Below are 17,771 nucleotides of genomic sequence, written 5' to 3'. Positions count from 1 at the left end.
GGTGATTCTCAGCTGGACACTTGGTGCAGTTCTATGGGAGCATGGAAGGGGGTGTTGGGCACAGCTTCCAGGGGACAGCAGGGGGCTGCTGGGTAAAGCTCAGGGAAGGGGGTGGGGGCAGTGCTCAGCTGGATGTTCGGTGCAGCTTCCAGTGGATGGCAGGGGTGCTCCATTGTGCCATCTGGCGCAGTGCTGTGTGCAGGCAAGGATTTCCAGACTGCATGACTGACCACTGAAGGTGCACCCAGCTTGTCCTCTGTTAACCCTTGACTTCTCAGCTTATGACTGATGGGCGGGGTCTGACCATACTGAAAGCCTGAGCTGTTGGCCAGTTGGGCTTCATGAAGGAAGGAAATGGTCCTGCATCTAGAAGTAGGGCATATGGGGGAAGCCCAGGGCAGGTGAGTGGCAGGCGGGTCATGGGGTAAAGACACTCCCCCAGACGCTGGCAGCCCCGTGGGCAGGGCCACTCAGAGGGTTTTGTAGGGCTGGGGTGCAGGTTGGACTGGCCCTGGCTGTGTGCCAACAGGAAATAGCGTCGGGCTTGCCTTCTGATGTCCTTGCGTCTTCACACTCATAACACACCTTTTCAACAGCAGGAGGGGGGTGATGGTGGGGGGCATGTCCAGCTGAGGGATCTCAGCCTGACTCCCTCAGGTCATCAAAGCACAAGCCCTCAAAGATGTTTGGAGGGCGTCACCCCCAGCTCTATGGGGAGAGGTCCCTCTGTGTGCATCTCCAACGACACTCTTAGCCCTCTGTATCAGCTGAGAAGAGCCTGCAGGTGCTGGGGTTCTGTGGGAGCCCTGTGTTCAGCCACATAGAACAGAAGTGGGGATGCCCCTAGCAGTCAGTGGTACAGAAGTGGTCCCTCTGGGTAGCCAGGGTGGGCACATCGGACAATGGCCCTCACTCGCTGCTAAGGAGCAAAATGGTGCTGGAGTCTGTGGAGGAGCTGGGAAACAGGGTGGTGAGCCACCCAGGCAGGCATGGGCACCGACCTAGGGAGTGGGGTGCACCTGGGAGGGGATGGCGGGCGCAGCTCTGACGGACAAATGTGGTGACCCTGCACCGTGGGTCGACACTGGTTCACACCCGCAGGGGAATGCAGGACTTGCGGGGCCCAGGGAACGTGCAAACTGGAGGACAGGAGTGAGGGAGGCTGCATGGCATGTTCCAGCAACGCCACACAACTGTGTGAGCATGAGGACTGCAAGTGTGGCCCACGGAGCCCCCAGAAGATGCCCGAGACCCTGTGAGCACCATGAAACAGCAGAGGGAAGGGAATGGGGGATAAACAAAGGCAAAAAACACAGCTACAGGTGACTTGGGTGGCATCGAAGAAACACCAGCAAGGGTGGCAGGTTTGCGGTCACCTTGGGAAGACACGGAGGCTGGAGATGCGCAGGGTAGGCATCAGCATCCCTCTATGGGGAGCGTGGGTGTATCTGGGCCTGGCGGCAGACAGGCTCTGTCCAGTGGAGCTGAGCCCCTCGAGCTGTGAGTGCCAATGACTGCCTGAGCAGGATTGGACAGGACACGGGCAGAGTTCATGGGACCGACAGCAGCCGACTCTCCTGGAGGCAGGGGATAGGACATGTTTGTGGGAAGGAAGTTTCCTGGTGTCAGTGTCCTGCTCACAGAGCACTGTGGGCACTGGAGACACCACTCACTGTTGTGTCTAGGCTGGGGTTCAGGTTCTGGTGCCCAGGTCAACCAGCACAGCAGAGTCGAGTCTAGTCATTGTGGCCACAACCAGACACCCGGCGAATGCAGAGCCCAGGTGCAACAACACCTCTCTCATTGGTGAGGAAGCCGTGCTCAAAGTTGCTTTATTTATTTATTTATTTGGGTCATACCCGGCAATGCTCAGGGGTTACTCCTGGCTCTGTACTCAGGAATTACTCCTGGTGGTGCTCGGGGGACCATATGGGTTGGCCACGTGCAAGGCAAATGCCCTCCTACCTGCTGTGCTATCGCTCCAGCCCCAGAGTGGCTTTATTTCGACATGAGACGAGCGTCCACTGTTTAAGAACAGAAGCTGGAGCTGGGCTCAGGCCTGTATGATAACAAGCAGAGCTGAGCGGGATTTGGGGGAACCTAGCACAGCCAATCTCTCGTCTCACTGTGCCAGAGTCCAGCATGTGTTCATGTGCCCACACTTGTGAGCTCCTATCAGAAGAGGTCCCGGGTCAGGGGCTGCAGCTGGGTTCCCGTGTGCCGACTCAGCTCCTCTAGGACCTGCTTCTCCTTCTGGAACATCTGCAAAGGGACAGGCCCAACTGGAGCAGTCCGAGAAAGGACCCAGCTACCAATCTGCCCTTACCCATGACTTGCTGAGTTTGATTCCCCTCCTGGGGCCTGTGTCACAGGGCTGGCCAGAACCACCTGCCTCTGTTCCCTGGCCAAGGAGCACGGGGGCTGGATACATAGCAAGGGGAGGCCTGAGGGCAGCCTGGGGGGACAGGCCACAACACAGATGTGGAGGGGCAAAGATACTCAGGGAGAGGGCAGTGGTCACTCAGGAGGAGATTCGGCCCGTGGTCAGTGTATCAGGGGATGACACTGCAGCTGAGAGGCACCACAGAGATGGGCTGAGCCCAAAGGTGTTTTGTTTTGGGCTCACACCCAGCTCAGGGTGTGCTTGCTCCTGACTCTGTGCTCTGGAGCCACTTCTGGAGGTTCAGGAGACCTTATGTGGACATCAGGCAAGGCAAGCACCCTGCCCACTGTTCTGTCACTCCGGTCCCTCCCAAATTTTGTTTTTCACATGTGCTGCGAGAGGCAGGCTGGGTGTCTTGGTTCTGGAGCGGCTCCTACCTTCTGCCACTCGGCCTCTGTGTTGTGTGTGAAGCCTAGTAGGTGACACAGTCCATGGGTGGCAGTCACCTATTAGAGTAGAGGGAAAAGTGGTGGGACAGAGAGTCACTTCCCAGCATTGCAGACTGTGTCTTGTGTAGACTGCTGGGGCACTTGCCATCCTGGGTCTTAGACACTCCAGACCAGTACCGGGCACGAAGAGCCCCATCCAAAGTGCCAGAGGTCAAAGGGGAGTGGGCTTAAGGTCAGGTAGAAGGACACTCCCAGCCCACCCACAGAAGAGAGGATGGGGGAGAGAGGATGGGGGTTCTCTGAAAGACCCTGCTTTTACTGATGCAGGGTAGAGGCAGGACTGGGGCTGGTCGCGCTGGAGATAGACATTGGCTCTGCCATCCACGTGTGCTCTGGGAGAAGCTGCAGGGCTGAGGACATGGTGGGCATGCAGTCAGCTTGCCCATGTGCTGCTGCAGCTTGAGTACAGTTCAATCACGGGTCTATGGGACTGTGGATGCTCACCAGGGCTTTCTCTGGGGGGAGATGAGGGAGCATGTCTCCCAGGAGCCCTTTCTGGGGCATCGTCCCACTAGCCAGGACCTGTCTCTGCACCCCCACTTACAGTCAGGACATCGTAGAAATCCTCAACACTGCTGCACTGCTGGGAGATGTACTCCACGCCCAGGAAAATGTCCCCCAGGTCGTAGTCAGCTGGGAAATCAGGCAGGGGAATTTCCCCTGCTTTCAGATTCTGTAAACAAAGCCACATTTAGAGAGGTGATGTCAGGAGGCACAGCCGCAGGCTCCCTGCCCTCTCTACGGCCACCAGTGAGTGGACTCGAAGACTTCCTTATGCTGATCCTCTCACTCTCTGATTCCAGGGAATGTGGTCACAAATCCTGAGGGGATTTGAGACAATATGACTGAGGGGAAGTGAGACAATATGCTTCATCCTGCCCAGTGCTCAGTGCTCTTGTCCTTCCCAGGACCCCTGCACACAACTGTCCTCCAGTTCAGCTATTACTTCTCCTGACCTGACTGTCCCTAACAAGCAGGGCCCTGTCTCCATGCAGCCAGTCTGGCCAGGAGGGCATGTCACGCTCAGCCAGTCCCCTAGCCGTCCACTACAGCTTCTTTGCTTTCCTCAGGTGTGACACTGGCAGATTATAGAGGACATAGATTTTATAGTGGGTTTGCTTGTTTTGGGTCACATTCAGTGCCTCTCAGGGCTTACACCTCTTCTGCTGTGCTTGAGGGACCACGTTGTGTCAGGGACTGAGCTGAATCGGGGTGAGCCACATGCAAAGAAAGAGTTTAACCCCTGACTATGTCCAACCTCTGGTCACTGTTTGGTTTTGGGACCACATCCAGGAGTGACCAGGGAACTGCATAGTGTAGTGCCAGGGGTGGGCCCTGGGCTTCCTGCATGCAAAGCCTGTACATTAGCTCTTTGAGGCCTCACCTCAGCCCAGGACATTTATCTTATTTTTTTGTTTTCTGTGCCACACCCAGTGTTGCTCAGGGTTTACTTCTGGCTCAGCACTCAGGGATCACTCCTGGTAGGCCTGGGGGACCTATGGGCTGCTGGAGACCAAACGTAATCTGTCCACATATAAGGCAAACATCCTGCTCACAATCCTATCTCTTTTGTCCCACAACATATATTTTAAAAATTACTGAAGCATATGGAGAAATTGCTTTCCAAAAGGGTGACAACTTACGCTGCTACTAGTAAAGTAAGAAACCTTGAATAATTAACAACTGGTCAGCTATCACATTCCTATTGAAAATGCCTGCCCAAACCTTGTTATTTTTTTAAAAATTTTTATTAATTAATTAATTTATTGCTTTTTGGGTCACACCCGATGATACACTGGGGTTACTCCTGGCTCTGTGCTCAGGAATTACCCCTGGCGGTGCTCAGAAGACCATATGGGATGCTGGGAATCAAACCCGGGTCGGTCTCATGCAAGGCAAACGCCCTACCTGCTGTGCGATTGCTCCAGCCCCCCCAAACCCTGTTATTTTCAACATCATTAAGATTTTCTGTCCAAGGGGCCGGAGCTATAGAAAGGTACTTACCTTTCATGTGTTGACCAGAGTTAGATCCTTGGCACCCCATATGGTAGATACCCTAAGCCTTCCAGAAGTGATTCTTGGGGCTAGAGCAATAGCACAGTGGGTAGGGCGTTTGCCTTGCACGCAGCTGACTCGGGTTTGATTCCCAGAATCCCATATGGTCCCCTGAACACCGCCAGGGATAATTCCTGAGTGCAGAGCCAGGAGTAACACCTGTGCATTGCCGGGTGTGACCCAAAATGGAAAAAAAAAAGAGTGATTCTTGAGCTCAGAGCCAGGAGCGAGCCCTCAATACCACGGGGTGTGGTCCAAGGGGAAAAAAGGCAAATTCCAGTACATATATATGCATGATTAGTGCCATCTAAACTTTCAGAAGCTTCTGTCCCCCCTTCTTTCAAAATTCATTTATGGGGGTAGGGTTTGGTGACCTTCCTTTCTCAAATGGGCATAGAACAAAGGGGTTGATCAAATGCATAATGTTCTGTTTGTTTCTGGCTGTACCCTGCTATGCTCAGGGTTTACTCCTGGGCCTGCAGGGCATACCACTCCTAGCAGAGCTCTGGAAACTGTATAAGGTGCTGGGAATTGAAGCTGGGTCTGTTGCATTTAAGGGAAGTGCATTACCCCTATCACTCTGGCACCAATGCCCGAGTTTTGTGCACATTTGAAGACTCTCATAATAAAACCTGAAAATTATGTCTGCAATATAACTTATTTAGGTAGACTAAGTAAGAGGAAAGTTCTGGTACCTCATGATATGGAAAAGAAAGCACATCGGTGGGGACGTCTTTCTTTCTGTAGATTCTATTAATGTGTTGGATCTCCTTGTTGTCGACACAGATGATGGCCACGTCGAATTTCTGCACCCCTAAAATTTGCCTCACCATCTCCATCCTCCTGCGAAGAGGAGCTCTCCTGAGCCAAACTGCTCGCTGCAGATTTCTCAACACCAAACTCATCTTGGGACAAACAGCTGCTAGAACCTGGGCTGGAACACCAGAGAGGACCATTCAGTCCTGCACAACATCATAAACCTGTTAAAACACAAGCACATATAAAACCATTTATTTTGGGGTGGGAAGGGCTGGAGCCATAGTACAGTGGGTAGGGTGCATGCCACACACGAGGCACATGGGGATTGATTCCTGGCATCTTATAGGGTTCCCCTAGCCCACCAGGAATAATTCCTGTGTCCAGAGCCAGAAGTCAGCCCTAAGCCCTTCTGGGTGTGGTCCAAAAACAAAACGAAAAACCCAAACTGCCCCGCTGTCCCCCTCCCCTCCCCTCCCCTATCACTTTATTTGGGAAATAAAGTAAATCTATGTTAACCATCGAGTAAATGAAGCCAAATTCAATCAGGCACCAGAATTGGTGGCGCTGCAGGGTGAGAGGGAAAGGGATGGAAGGGTGGTACTGAGGGGCGGGTGCTGACAAGGAAGGAGGTTGGGTAGGAGGGGTGTGGGGTGGGGAGGGAGGCGGGCAGGAGGGGTGGGAGTTTGTTGAGCGTAGGTAGTGCCCTACGTAGGTAGGAGCGTGCACGGGGCGGGGACTCGGGCTTCCGCCAAGCCACAGAGCTAGTTCCCGGGGCGTCAACGTTCCCTTTCGGTCGGAGAAGCGGGTCCTCCCGGGAACGCACCTGTGTACGCCGCCGCCGGGGCGGGAACGGAGCCGGAACTCGGGCGCGGTGGGCACGGGGTCCGGGGAACGCACTGTGGAGCGGACCGGAAGTCGGTCCGTCTCGAATCCTGCCCGGACTGCGCGGAACTGGCTGTGCGGCGGCTGGAGACGGCGCCTCTCGGAGCGTCGGGGGCCGGGCTGGCGACGTCCCCGTAGCGGCTGGTGAGCGCGGCGGGGCTGGCGGGCCCGGCAGACCGGGGGGCGGTGAGAGGTCCCCGGAGCTGTTCGGTGCTGGCCAGCGCCCACGCCCACGCCCTCCCCGGCCTGCAGCCCCGAGAAGCCCCGAGGAATCCTGAGTTGTTCCGAGGAGCCCCGGGGAGCCCTGAGGAGTCCCGAGGAACCCTGAGGAGTCCCGGGGAGTCCTGAGGAGTCCCTAGCAACCCTGAGGAATCCTGAGGAGTTCCGAGGAGCCTCGAGGAAGCCCGAGGAGTCCCGGAGAGCCCCGAGGAGCCCTGAGGAATCCCGAGGAGCCCTAAGAAGCTTCGAGGGCGGCGTGCCTCTCTTCTGCGTGTGGATACGATTGAAACTCGTTGCTTTTCTTAGCCTTCCAGCAGGACACAACTGTGCCGATCTGAATTTTTTGTCTTTGACTTGTTCCGAAGATGAACTCCAAAGTTCCAACGACTGTTTAAAGAAGAGGATCAATTTTACAGATGACCGATTTATTGCCTTTTTTTCCCCCATTAGATTAAAACATGAACCCGAATAATCCCTTCAGTGGGCAGCCACCCACTGTCTTCCCAACATCTAGTACTTCCATGGGGACATTTCAACCTAAGCCATCGTTTCGATTTGGCCAGCCTTCTCTGTTTGGACAAACCAGTATGTTACCTGGGAAGAACTCAGGATTCTCACAGAGTTCCAGCTTTTCAGCCTCTCCTGGAGGAAGTAGTTCCTCTTCAACTCAAACATTAGCATTCCCTCAAACCTCAAATGTTGGACTCTTTTCTGGAACTGAACACACTGCTCCCTTTGTAGCTGCCTCTGCGCCTTCAAGTTCATCTGTGTCTGGAAACCCAGGATTTAGTTTCAAATCACCTGCTGTTGGTGCTTTCCCGAGCCCACCTACTTTTGGATCAGAGACTGGAGAAGTTGCAAGCTCTAGTTTTGGGAAAACAGAATTTAGCTTTAAACCTCTGGAAAATTCAGTGTTTAGGCCAATATTGGGAGCTGAGTCTGAGGCAGAGAAACCTCAGAGCCAAGTGACTTCTGGATTTTTCACATTTCCCCACCCGATTAGTAGTGGATCTGGGGGAATGACCCCATTTTCTTTTGCCCAGGTGACAAGTGGTTCAACCAGCAATTCCAATTTTACTTTTTCAAAACCAGTTAACAGTAATAATTCAACATCTGCCTTTACCCCTGCTTTGTCAAACCTGAATGTGGAAGAAGAGAAGAGAGGCCCCAAGTCGCTCTTTGGGGGTTCTAATAGTAACTTTGCTGCCTTCCCTGTGTCATCTTCGGGCTCTCTGGGAGACCCCTTTCCAATAAATAAAACTGGTGTCAGGCCAGGGTGTGAAGAAGCAGGTCCCCAAATGGAGGCCCTTCCAGGCCTCATGAAAGGGTTGAAAAGGAAGGAGGAGCAGGATCGCTCCCCACGGAGACGTGGTCATGACGTCATGGAGGAGCTGGACCCTCTGTCCCGGGGGGACCACCCTCCAGATAAGCGGCCTGTCAGACTGAATCGGCCCCGGGGAGGTTCTCTGTTCGGTAGAACCATACAGGACGTCTTCAAGAGTAACAAAGAAGTGGGTCGTCTGGGCAGCAAGGAGTCCAAGAAGGAAGGTGCATGTGCTGAGTCTGGGGATAGTGACCTGGTGACCATTCCAGCAGGGAGTCAGCCTGTCCTGGTGCCTGCCCGGCTGCCAGGAGTAAATAAAGAGGAAGAGACTGAAAGCCGAGATAAGAAAGAAGGTGAGCTCTGAAAATATATAACCTAAGGGCAGATTCTCGGAAAGTTTCCCTGGGAAATTCTCAAAAATCAGATTGTTTGATTTTTAATCAAACAATTTGATTTTTGACAATTTGATTTTTTTATCCTCCCTCCCTCCTTCTCTCCTTTCCTCTCATGTTTTTGGGCTTAATCCTGACTCTGTGCTCAGGGATCACACCTGGTGGGGCTTGGGAACCATAAGGGATCCCAGGTCCATTGTGTGCAAGGCAAGTGCCTTACTTGTGTGCTATCTGCTGGGTTTTACTTTGATTTTTTTTTTTTTAAATTCGGCATTAGAGATCTTAACAACAACAAAGTGTTAGCGTAAGTTTTACTGACACCCATGAAAATATCCTTTGTTTTTTCAATGTTGGTGCCTCCTTGAGATTGAAAATGTGCTAGCTAATGCATTTCTGTGTCCATCTGCTGACTCCATAGATTCTCTCAGAGCCTCTGGGCGTCAGAGTAAAAGGAGTGAGAGCACAGATAGTCTAGGGGGCTTCTCTCCTGCTGAAATCACAGCGATCCAGTGCAAGAACATCCCCGACTATCTCAATGACCGAACCATCCTGGAGAACCACTTTGGCAAAATCGCAAAAGTACAGCGCATCTATACTAGACGCAGCAAAAAGCTTGCAGTGGTGTATTTTTTTGATCATGTGAGTATTCCTGGGAAAAAAAAGTTTGAGGGAGCAGAAGAGATGGTCCAGGGTGCACACCTGGTATTCTGGTGGCCCTAGTTCATGTTGGCACCGTATGGTCTCCTAAGCATCACTGGATGCAGCCCTGGAGGCCTCTGAGCACTCCTGGGTGAACTGACTGATTCCTGCTCCACTGGGTTTGTTCAGCGTTGCCATCTTGGACTCTGCTGAACTACCTGCCCTGTAGGCTGAGAATTGCCAGGAGAGGCCACTTAGACCCTTAGACCCTCTAAGCAGCACTTGGATCATGCTGCCCCGCTAAAAGTCGGTAACTATCACTATTTTCATTTATTTGTGAGGGGTTGGGCTTTCTTTAAGGGGGAGGGGTTTTTTGGGCCATACTTGGCGTTGCTCAGGGGTTACTCCTTCCTGGCTCTGCACTCAGGAATTACTCCTGGTGGTGCTCGGGAGTATTATATGGGATGCCAGGGGATCAAACCTGGGTGGGATCGAACCTGGGTAAGATTGAACCCAGGTTGGCTGCATGCAAGGCAAACGCCCTAACCACTGTTTCATCGCTCTGGCCCCAAATGCCTTAATCCTGTACTGTCTCTCTGGCCCTGTTTTTCACATCCCCTTCCATTTTTTAGATTTTGCTTTGTTTGGTCATATAAACATTCAAACAGTGCAAACAGAGTAAATTCCCCATGTAATTCCCTTGGCCAGAGACTCTTGCCATAGGTGCTTTGATTTCTGCCTTGACCAAAAGTATGTATATAAGACACATATGTGCTAGACATGTTGGTTGTAGGGTGTATGTGTAGGTGAACTGTTTGTATTATTTAGCTTTATTTACTTGGGGTTGTTGTGTTTTTGTTTGTTTCTGTTTTTGGACCACACTTGGTGGTACTCAGGTCTTATGGCTGACCATGCTTAGGGATTACTCTTGTGTTTGGGGAATCCTATATGGCGTTCCACAATCGAACCCAGGTCGGTTGCATGCAGGGCAAACACATTACCTGCTGTACTATCCCTCCAGCCCTTCTTATCCTAAAGATTTTAAAGGGGAAAATGTTTTAACAGAATTATAAGTAGAAAACATTTTAGTTTTTGGGCCACACTTGTTGATGCTAAGGGCTTGCTCCTTGCTTTGCACTCAGTAATTACTCCTGATGGTGCTCAGGGACCATATGGATACTGGAGACTGAACCTGGGTCTGCCATATGTAAGGCAAGCACCTTACTAGCTATACTGTCTCTCCAAGCCCCAGAAAACTGATTTTATACTGAAAAAAAAAAAAAGCCTTTATTGTTATAGTTTAGTTAGCATAGTTACATAGTAGTTTTTGTTTATTTTTTGTTTTTGGGCCACACCCAGCAGTGCTGGGCACTATGGTGCCAGAGATAAGACTTTGGACTCCTGTATACAAAACATATATTCCAGTCCTCTGAGCTCTCTCTCCAACTATGTGTATACTTCAAAGCAGAATAGCTTTACTTGGGAAATGTGAGTGGGAGGGAGAGCGAGAGTCCTATAAAATAGAAATTACAGTTCCCTAGCTGCAATGCCAGCAATTTCAAAGACATTTTGCAGATTTACTGACGTGGCAATATGTCCTTGGTTTTCTCTACCCTTTGGGTCAGGTGTGTCCCTTGCATAGAATTCTGCAGCTTTTTTTGTGTGTGTACAGGCATGACATGGCAGTCTTCCATCACTGAATGTGCTCAGGTGGGAGAACCATCTCTTCCAGTGCTGTGCTGTTCTGGGACCTGGGAGGAAGCTCAGAGCAGGTGCATGTGCGTGTGCTTTAGGCCTCAGTCATATCCTGGCACTTCTCATTCCCATATAACATTCATACACTTTTGGGTGTATCCCTGGTGACCCCCAGCTCCACTGGACTTTCTGACCTGACTGCTGAGTATTGCCAGGAGTGACCCCAGGGTCCCTTGAGCACTGCACGGCGCCCCTTCCTTACTCTCTTTACTAGAAGAAAATTCATTTCTAAAAGGAAAAGAGCATTATGACTCTGATTCTGGCACTGCAAAGAAAAGCATGAACTGTAGCAATAGTACAGTGAGGAGGGCATTTGCTTTATATGCAGCTCCATCCTGGACACCCAAATGGTTCCCTGGCCCTGCCAGGAGTGATCCCTGAGCAAAGGGCCAGGAGTAAGCCCTGAGCACCATCAGGTGTGGCCCAAAACTCCCCAAAAGAGAAGAGAAAAGCACAACCTTTTGTTTGCGTGTCTAAGGAAGGAGACAAGAGCCTAGGGCTGCTATGGCCGAGACAGTGTGGTCTGACCCTTGTAGTATGAACCCTGCTGTGCATCTGATGGAACTGTGTGTGTGGTTGCTTATCAGGCATCAGCTGCTCTTGCCAGGAAGAAGGGGAAAGGCCTGCACGAGGACATGGCTATCTTTTGGCACAAGAAGAAGATAAGTGAGTTTCCCATCAACTTTGCCCTCTTATATGGTGTGCAGCTTTGGCTTCAAGGCCTTCCCTGGGGTGGTAGTGCTGAGCTCATCACAGGACCCTCAGCTATTTCCTGGACTGAAAGTTATGTAGTTACAGTTGAATGTTACTCTTTCAAAGAAAAAAATGGGGGAAACCCAATATAAAGAGAGTCTGTTCTGCCTTTGTCCCAGGTCCCAACAAGAAATCCTTTTGCCTTAAGGAGAAGAAGCTGAATGAGGGAGATGTTGTCCCCAGCTCTGAGGAGTCCTTCCAACTCACCCCTCTGGGCAAGCCTGTGGCTCGGGCTGCAGGGGGTGGCCTCCTGAGCAAGAGGTGAGGCCTCCTCCTGGTCACTAGGGTTGTTGGCTTCATGATAGATGAGCCCTGCCTGGGTGGTAGCTGGGGGAGATGTGGCCTCCTGGGGTGGGGGGTGGCAGAGACATGGCAGGGAGAGGCAGCCGGGAGTCAGCATGCAGAGTGGCATTTCAAGAACCCTGCGTCGTTGCTCTGGGCCTTCAGCTCACTCAAGCAGCCTAGGCAGTTCTGTGTCTTTTTGGGAAGTGGGTAACATTTCAGGACATCAGACATATGGATGTGAGGTTCACCTCTGCTCCCTGTACTGGAGTCAAAAGACTCAAACTGCCGCATCACCTGTAGGGCGGTGAGCTATGCAGGGTGAGACTCTCCTCAGACCATGCAGGGCAGGGAACTGTAAAGGATGAGACTTGCTTCAGACTGCTAGTGTCACTGCAGGGCAGGGAGCTGTGCAGGGTAAGGAATATGTGCAGAGGCAGAAATGACAAAACTAGGATGGGTGCGAGACCCTGAGGTGTTGCCACTGTCTTTTTAGCTCTCCGGTAAAGAAGCCAAGTCTCCTTAAGCTTGAGGGAGACCCTTTTGACTCAGTCTCTGAGGGCTCAGAATGTCTTGGGTCATGTGCATCGTCCCTCAGCACCCTGATAGGCACCGTGGCAGAGACATCTGAGGACAAATACCGTCTGCTGGACCAGAGGGACAAGGTCATGCGTCAAGGTAAGCCTGGAGATGTCATCTCTGATGGGTGTCATCTCTAATTGTGATGGTGCTGTCTGTGAGACCAGCATCTCTAACTGATGGTGTCTGTATGACAGTTGTTGTCTCGGTGAGTGCTGTCATTTCTTACTTTGTGGTGTCATCTCTGACAATGTCATCTGTCTGACAGGTATTGTCTCTGTAGGACAGGTGTCATCTCTACTTGATAGGTATTGTCTCTGTGACAAGTATTATTTCTAACAGTGTCAACTATGTGTTGTTATCTCTGTGATGGGTGTTCTCTGTGTGACAGGTATCATTCCTAACTGTGACATTGGTGCCTGTGTTTTGTCTGTGACTGGTGTCATATTTAACTGTGATGGTGTCATTTCTATGGTGGCTGTTGTCTCTGTGTGACAATGTCTCTGTGATAAGTGTCATCTCTAACTGATGGTGTCATGCCTGTGTGATAAGTATCATCTGTGTGATGGATGTTGTCTCTGGGTTATGGTGTCGTCTGTGTGACAGTTGTTGTCTGTGGGTGTCAGGTCATCTCTGACAGGTAGAATCTGTGACAAGTGTCATATGTGGGTGATGGGTGTCATCTCTGACAGGCATACTTGTGTGATGGGTGTTGTCTCTGGGTGACAAGTGTCATCTCTGGGTGACAGATGTTTCTGGGTGTTATTTGTATTTGGGTGACAGGATGAGCATTTTCCCACTTGCTTAAGAGCCAGTTCCTCATTGTTCCCTCTGATTTTCCATTTCTCCACTTGGGCACTTTTTTATTCACACGAATTTCGACAGCACTTTCTGGATCAGGAAAACCAGCCCTAACCCAGTAATACCCATCAGATTTCACCAATCGCTGGGATAATTGTTTTTAGTTCTCTTTGTGGTGATTTCTCTCAGGCAGAATTTTTTTGTTTTTAATTGAACCACCATGAGGTACAGTTATAAAACTTTCATGATTGAGTTTCAGTTATACAGTGATCAAACACTTATCCCTCCACAGTGTGCGTTTCCACCACCAGTGTCCCCAGTATCCCTTCCGCCACCCTCGCCCCAACCCAATCCCTGCCTCTGTGGCAGACACCTTCCTTCTTTCTCTCTCTCTAATTTGGGCATCATATTTTGCAATACAGATACTGAGAGACCATCATGTTTGGTACTTAGTCTACTTTCAGCACACATCTCCCATCCTGGGTGATCCCTCCAATTATCTGATATAGTGATTTCTTCTCCATCCCAATTACTTTCTCCCCCAGCACATGAGGTAGGCATCCAAACTGTAGCGATCCTCCTGGCCCTTGTCTCTACTATCGTTGGGTGTTAGTCTCATGTTGTTATTTTATATTCCACAAATGAGTGCAGTCATTCTATGTCTGTCCCTCTCTTTCTGACTCATTTCACTTAGCATGATACTCTCCATGTCCACCCACTTATAAGCAAATTTCATGACTTTTTTTTTTTTTTTTTTTGCTTTTTGGGTTACATAGCAATGCTTAGGGGTTACTCCTGGCTCTGCACTCAGAAATTGTTCTTGGTGGTGCTTGGGGGACCATATGGAATGCTGGGGATTGAACTCGAGTTGGCTGCGTGCAAGGCAAATGCCTTCCCCCACGGTACTATCACTACATCCAGCCCGTCTTCATCTTTTCTAACAGCTTCAGCCAGAAAATTTTTGTTGTTTATTAGCATATGCTTCTGGTAATATCTAGAAATCGTTCTTTATTCTTTTGCTTTAGACCACACCACACCTGGCAGTTGCTTGGGTCACTTTGGCTGAGTGCCTCACTCCCAGTAGTGCTCAGGGAGTAAGGCTCAGGTCACACTCAAGACCCTCATATGCAACCCTTTGAGCCATCTTGCGGGTTCCTAAAAATTGTTCTCTTTGAGATTTGGGGACATGCCTCAAAGGCAGTCTCGTGCTTTTCATGTGTGAGGCCCAGGTTCCATCTCTGGCATCACAAAAACAAAAGATATGGTTTGAGACTGACATTTAGTTAATGTTCACAGATTTCTTTGTCTATATCAGCAAAAATTTTGCCCATTTCATTAAAAATTTTGAGACTAGACTCTCATGGGACCATGTGGGTAGAATGATTCTGTGCTCGGCTCCCCCTGGCCTGGCATCAAAGCCCTTCTTCCCTCAGCCATTGACAGAGAGGTGAGCAGTATTTCATGAAACAGAATACACATATCTAGGGCATCCCCTAACAAGGGTGCAGGTGAGGTAGGATTCCTGAAAGACACAGGTGTCTAGGGCAGTGTAAATACTTCCACCTTGTTGATTGGCTCTTGGCTTTGTGGTTTTCTTGTCATTTTCACTTGCATATGTGCTCCTGTTTGATTTCTCTATGATTTGTTGCCTACTACAAATTTTAGAGAAAAATATATAAATACATGCCTCTTGGAGAGCCCAGAACGCTACCGAGAGTATCCCATCCACCAGGCAGAGCCTGGCAAGCTCCCCATGGTGTATTCAAAATGCCAAATACAGTAACGACAACAGGTCTCATTCCCCTGACCCTGAAAGAGCCTCCAATCGTTGGGAAAAGACGAGTAAGAAGAGGCTGTTAAAATCCCAGGCCTGGGAGGAATAGAGACGTTACTGTCACCCGCTCGAGTAATTCGACGATCAACAGGATGACAGTGATACAGTGATCAGCAAAACAAGACACATCTGAAGTACAGCTTTATCTGCAGGTGCCCTCAGACTGCTTGCAGAGCTGAGTCTGTGATGAGTGGCGGCACCTGCCCTTCTTCGGAGGACCAGGGGTCCTTCTAACCACAGAGGAGCAGGGGTACCCCCAACCACAGAGGAGCAGGGGGTCCATCCCCCCAACCACAGAGGAATAGGGGATCCATCCTCCCAACCACATAGGAGCAGGGAATCCATCCCCCCAACCGCAGAGGAGCAGGGGATTCATCCTTCCAACCACAGAGGAGCAGGGGGTCCCACCAACCACTTAGGAACAGGGTGTCCCCCCAGCCACAGAGGAGCAGGGACCGTGGTTTCTGTCCTTGCTGAGAAGCTCTGGTCTGCTCTGAGGTAGGACTGAGAAGGTTTGCTACAGCATGTCCTCGTGGGCTGTGTGAACCTGTAGCTGCTGGGCAGGTCCAGACGGATGAGATCTGAAGGCCACATGAGGTGTGTGGACATGTGTTGGTCAGCCTGCTACCTTTCTCTGCTCCGTAGTTTGTGTCTCTCTGTAGCACATGACTCCTGTCTAAATTAGAAGCCGAAGTTCAGTGCAGACCTGTGTGTCCTATAGGCTGGATGTGGGCATGGTTCTCTGAGCACACAGATTGCGCAGCACGCAAACATGGGGAGCCAGTGTGTGAGGAACTCCCACACTGGGGCTCAGGCACTGGCCTTGTGCATGGTGGACCTGGTTTGATCCTTCACACCAATATGGTCCTCTGACCCCTGCCAGGAGGGATTCCCGAGCACTACAGGGTGTGGTCCCTAAACAAAACAAAACCAAAAAATACTGTGAGAAGTTGGGATGATCACCATGCCTCCTTGGTACATATGTTGTCAGTGACATGATATTCATATTCTGAAGAAAACTACTGCGATTAGGGTTTCTGAGACTGAAACTAATGTGTATTTTGAATTTTAAATTTTCATTAGTTTTACATAAAAGATCCTGAGGAGGGCGAGAGGGAATCTTCACTGTGGCTCAGTGGTAGAGCACCTGCTTTGTGCATGTGAGGCTTCAGGTTCAACCCGTGGCTCTGAGTACTTCTTGAGTACCAACCACTGGGAGTGTCCCAGCCCCGCAAACAGCAGAGTACAGCCAGATGCTTTTGCTGCTTCATTTTATGGGTAATGGTAGGGATGTCTTCCCACAGGACCCAAACACTCCCATCATGTCAGTGTGTGGAGTGCTGGTGTAGATGGGTCACAGTAACCCTGTGAGGCCTCACGCTGTGAGTGGGAAAGACCTGGAGCTTCCTGGGCTCCAGCATTTGCTGGTGATAGCGCTGGTCTCTAAGGCCTGCCTTTTCAGGTGCTACGTTTTTTTTCTAACCCATGTTTGGTGTTTGTTTTTGTGTCTCCTCATCATGATGGGGTTTTGGTGACTGCTGGGGTGAAAAGCTCGGGTGAAGAGAACTGACCTGGACAAAGCAAGGACTGTGGTGGGAACATGCCCGGACATGTGTCCCGAGAAGGAACGTTACATGCGGGAGACACGGAGCCAGCTAAGCATCTTTGAATTGCTCCCCGGTACTGACCAGGTGAGGCCTCATGTGCCCATATTTGCCCTGGGGTGAAGCTGGGATGCAGGGGGCTAGCGCTGCAATTTCTGAATGTCCTCAGACTACCCACCCCCCCAACCTTTTTGTGTGTGTGTGTGTGGTGAGGATCCATACCCGGCAGTGCCCCAGCGTTATTGCTGGCTCTGCACTCAGAAATTTCTCCTGGTGGTCCTTGGGGACTATATGGGGTACCAGGGATTAAACCCGGGTCAGCTGTGTGTGCAAGCCCCCAACCTTCACCCTTGTGCTATGCCTCTTGCCTCATGGTTCTGTCTTTTCCAAGGGTCATATGAGAGTGGCTAGTGCTGCGAGCTGTGGGCTGAGCCGTCCTGTGTCTGCGACTAGGTTTCTTGATACTCTGAGAAATGTGTGTGAGGGTTTATGTAGTAGTGCAGGAATGCTTTCTTTTCTTTGTTTTCTCTACATTTTAATTTTAACCTTTCTTTATTTGTGTTTTGTACTTTGGGTTTATGCTCTGGGGAGAGAGAGTATAGTGGATAAGGCTTTTGTCCTGCACAAAGCCCACCAGATTCTATCCCCACCACCCTGATGGTTCTCGGAATCTGCCAGGAATGATCTCTGAGCATAGAGCAGAATCCCTGAGCACTGCTAGATCTGGTCTATAACCCCCCCTCCCCCAAATCAAACAAAACCCCTATCATGGGGACTGAAGAGTTAGAATGGAGGGTAGGGCCTTTGCCTTGCACCTGGCTGACCTGAGCAGTGCATGGGGAGCTGGTGTTCCTAGGAGCCGACTGTGGTGTGATGGCTCAGCTCCCAAACTTATTTGTAGTAAGGTGGGGCTACATTGTGAAGCTGTTCTGACATTGCTGGTTGGGATCTAGTACTGGGTTCAAACTCAGAGCCTGGTGAGTGCCAGCACACACTCCTCT

The 17,771-nt window shown here is 50.8% G+C and overlaps 2 protein-coding genes across 2 annotated transcripts in view; one reads left to right on the top strand and one right to left on the bottom strand.

Moving 5' to 3' along the window:
- Positions 1-1,906: 1,906 nt before the first annotated feature.
- YBEY (ybeY metalloendoribonuclease) lies at positions 1,907-6,547 on the bottom strand. Its single transcript, XM_056119548.1, has 5 exons — positions 6,530-6,547; positions 5,643-5,927; positions 3,437-3,565; positions 2,821-2,889; positions 1,907-2,262 (listed from the first exon to the last, which is right to left on the bottom strand). The coding sequence occupies exons 2-5, from the start codon at positions 5,901-5,903 to the stop codon at positions 2,176-2,178; spliced, it is 546 nt and encodes a 181-aa protein (XP_055975523.1). The 5' UTR covers positions 5,904-5,927; positions 6,530-6,547; the 3' UTR covers positions 1,907-2,175.
- Positions 6,548-7,094: 547 nt separating this feature from the next.
- MCM3AP (minichromosome maintenance complex component 3 associated protein) overlaps positions 7,095-17,771 on the top strand; it is a 43,930-nt gene continuing 33,253 nt past the window's right edge. Inside the window, exons 1-6 of the mRNA XM_056119546.1 lie at positions 7,095-8,484; positions 8,942-9,162; positions 11,505-11,583; positions 11,790-11,931; positions 12,449-12,630; positions 16,718-16,857. Of these exons, the coding sequence (XP_055975521.1) occupies positions 7,266-8,484; positions 8,942-9,162; positions 11,505-11,583; positions 11,790-11,931; positions 12,449-12,630; positions 16,718-16,857 (1,983 nt within the window). The 5' untranslated portion in view covers positions 7,095-7,265. The remainder of the gene's footprint in view (positions 8,485-8,941; positions 9,163-11,504; positions 11,584-11,789; positions 11,932-12,448; positions 12,631-16,717; positions 16,858-17,771) is intronic.

Source organism: Sorex fumeus, unplaced genomic scaffold, assembly GCF_029834395.1.
Source record: "Sorex fumeus unplaced genomic scaffold, SorFum_2.1 ptg000041l, whole genome shotgun sequence".
Taxonomy (NCBI): Eukaryota; Metazoa; Chordata; class Mammalia; order Eulipotyphla; family Soricidae; genus Sorex; species Sorex fumeus.
Note: the sequence above shows the minus strand (reverse complement) of the source record. Positions and strands in the feature narration are given on the sequence as shown.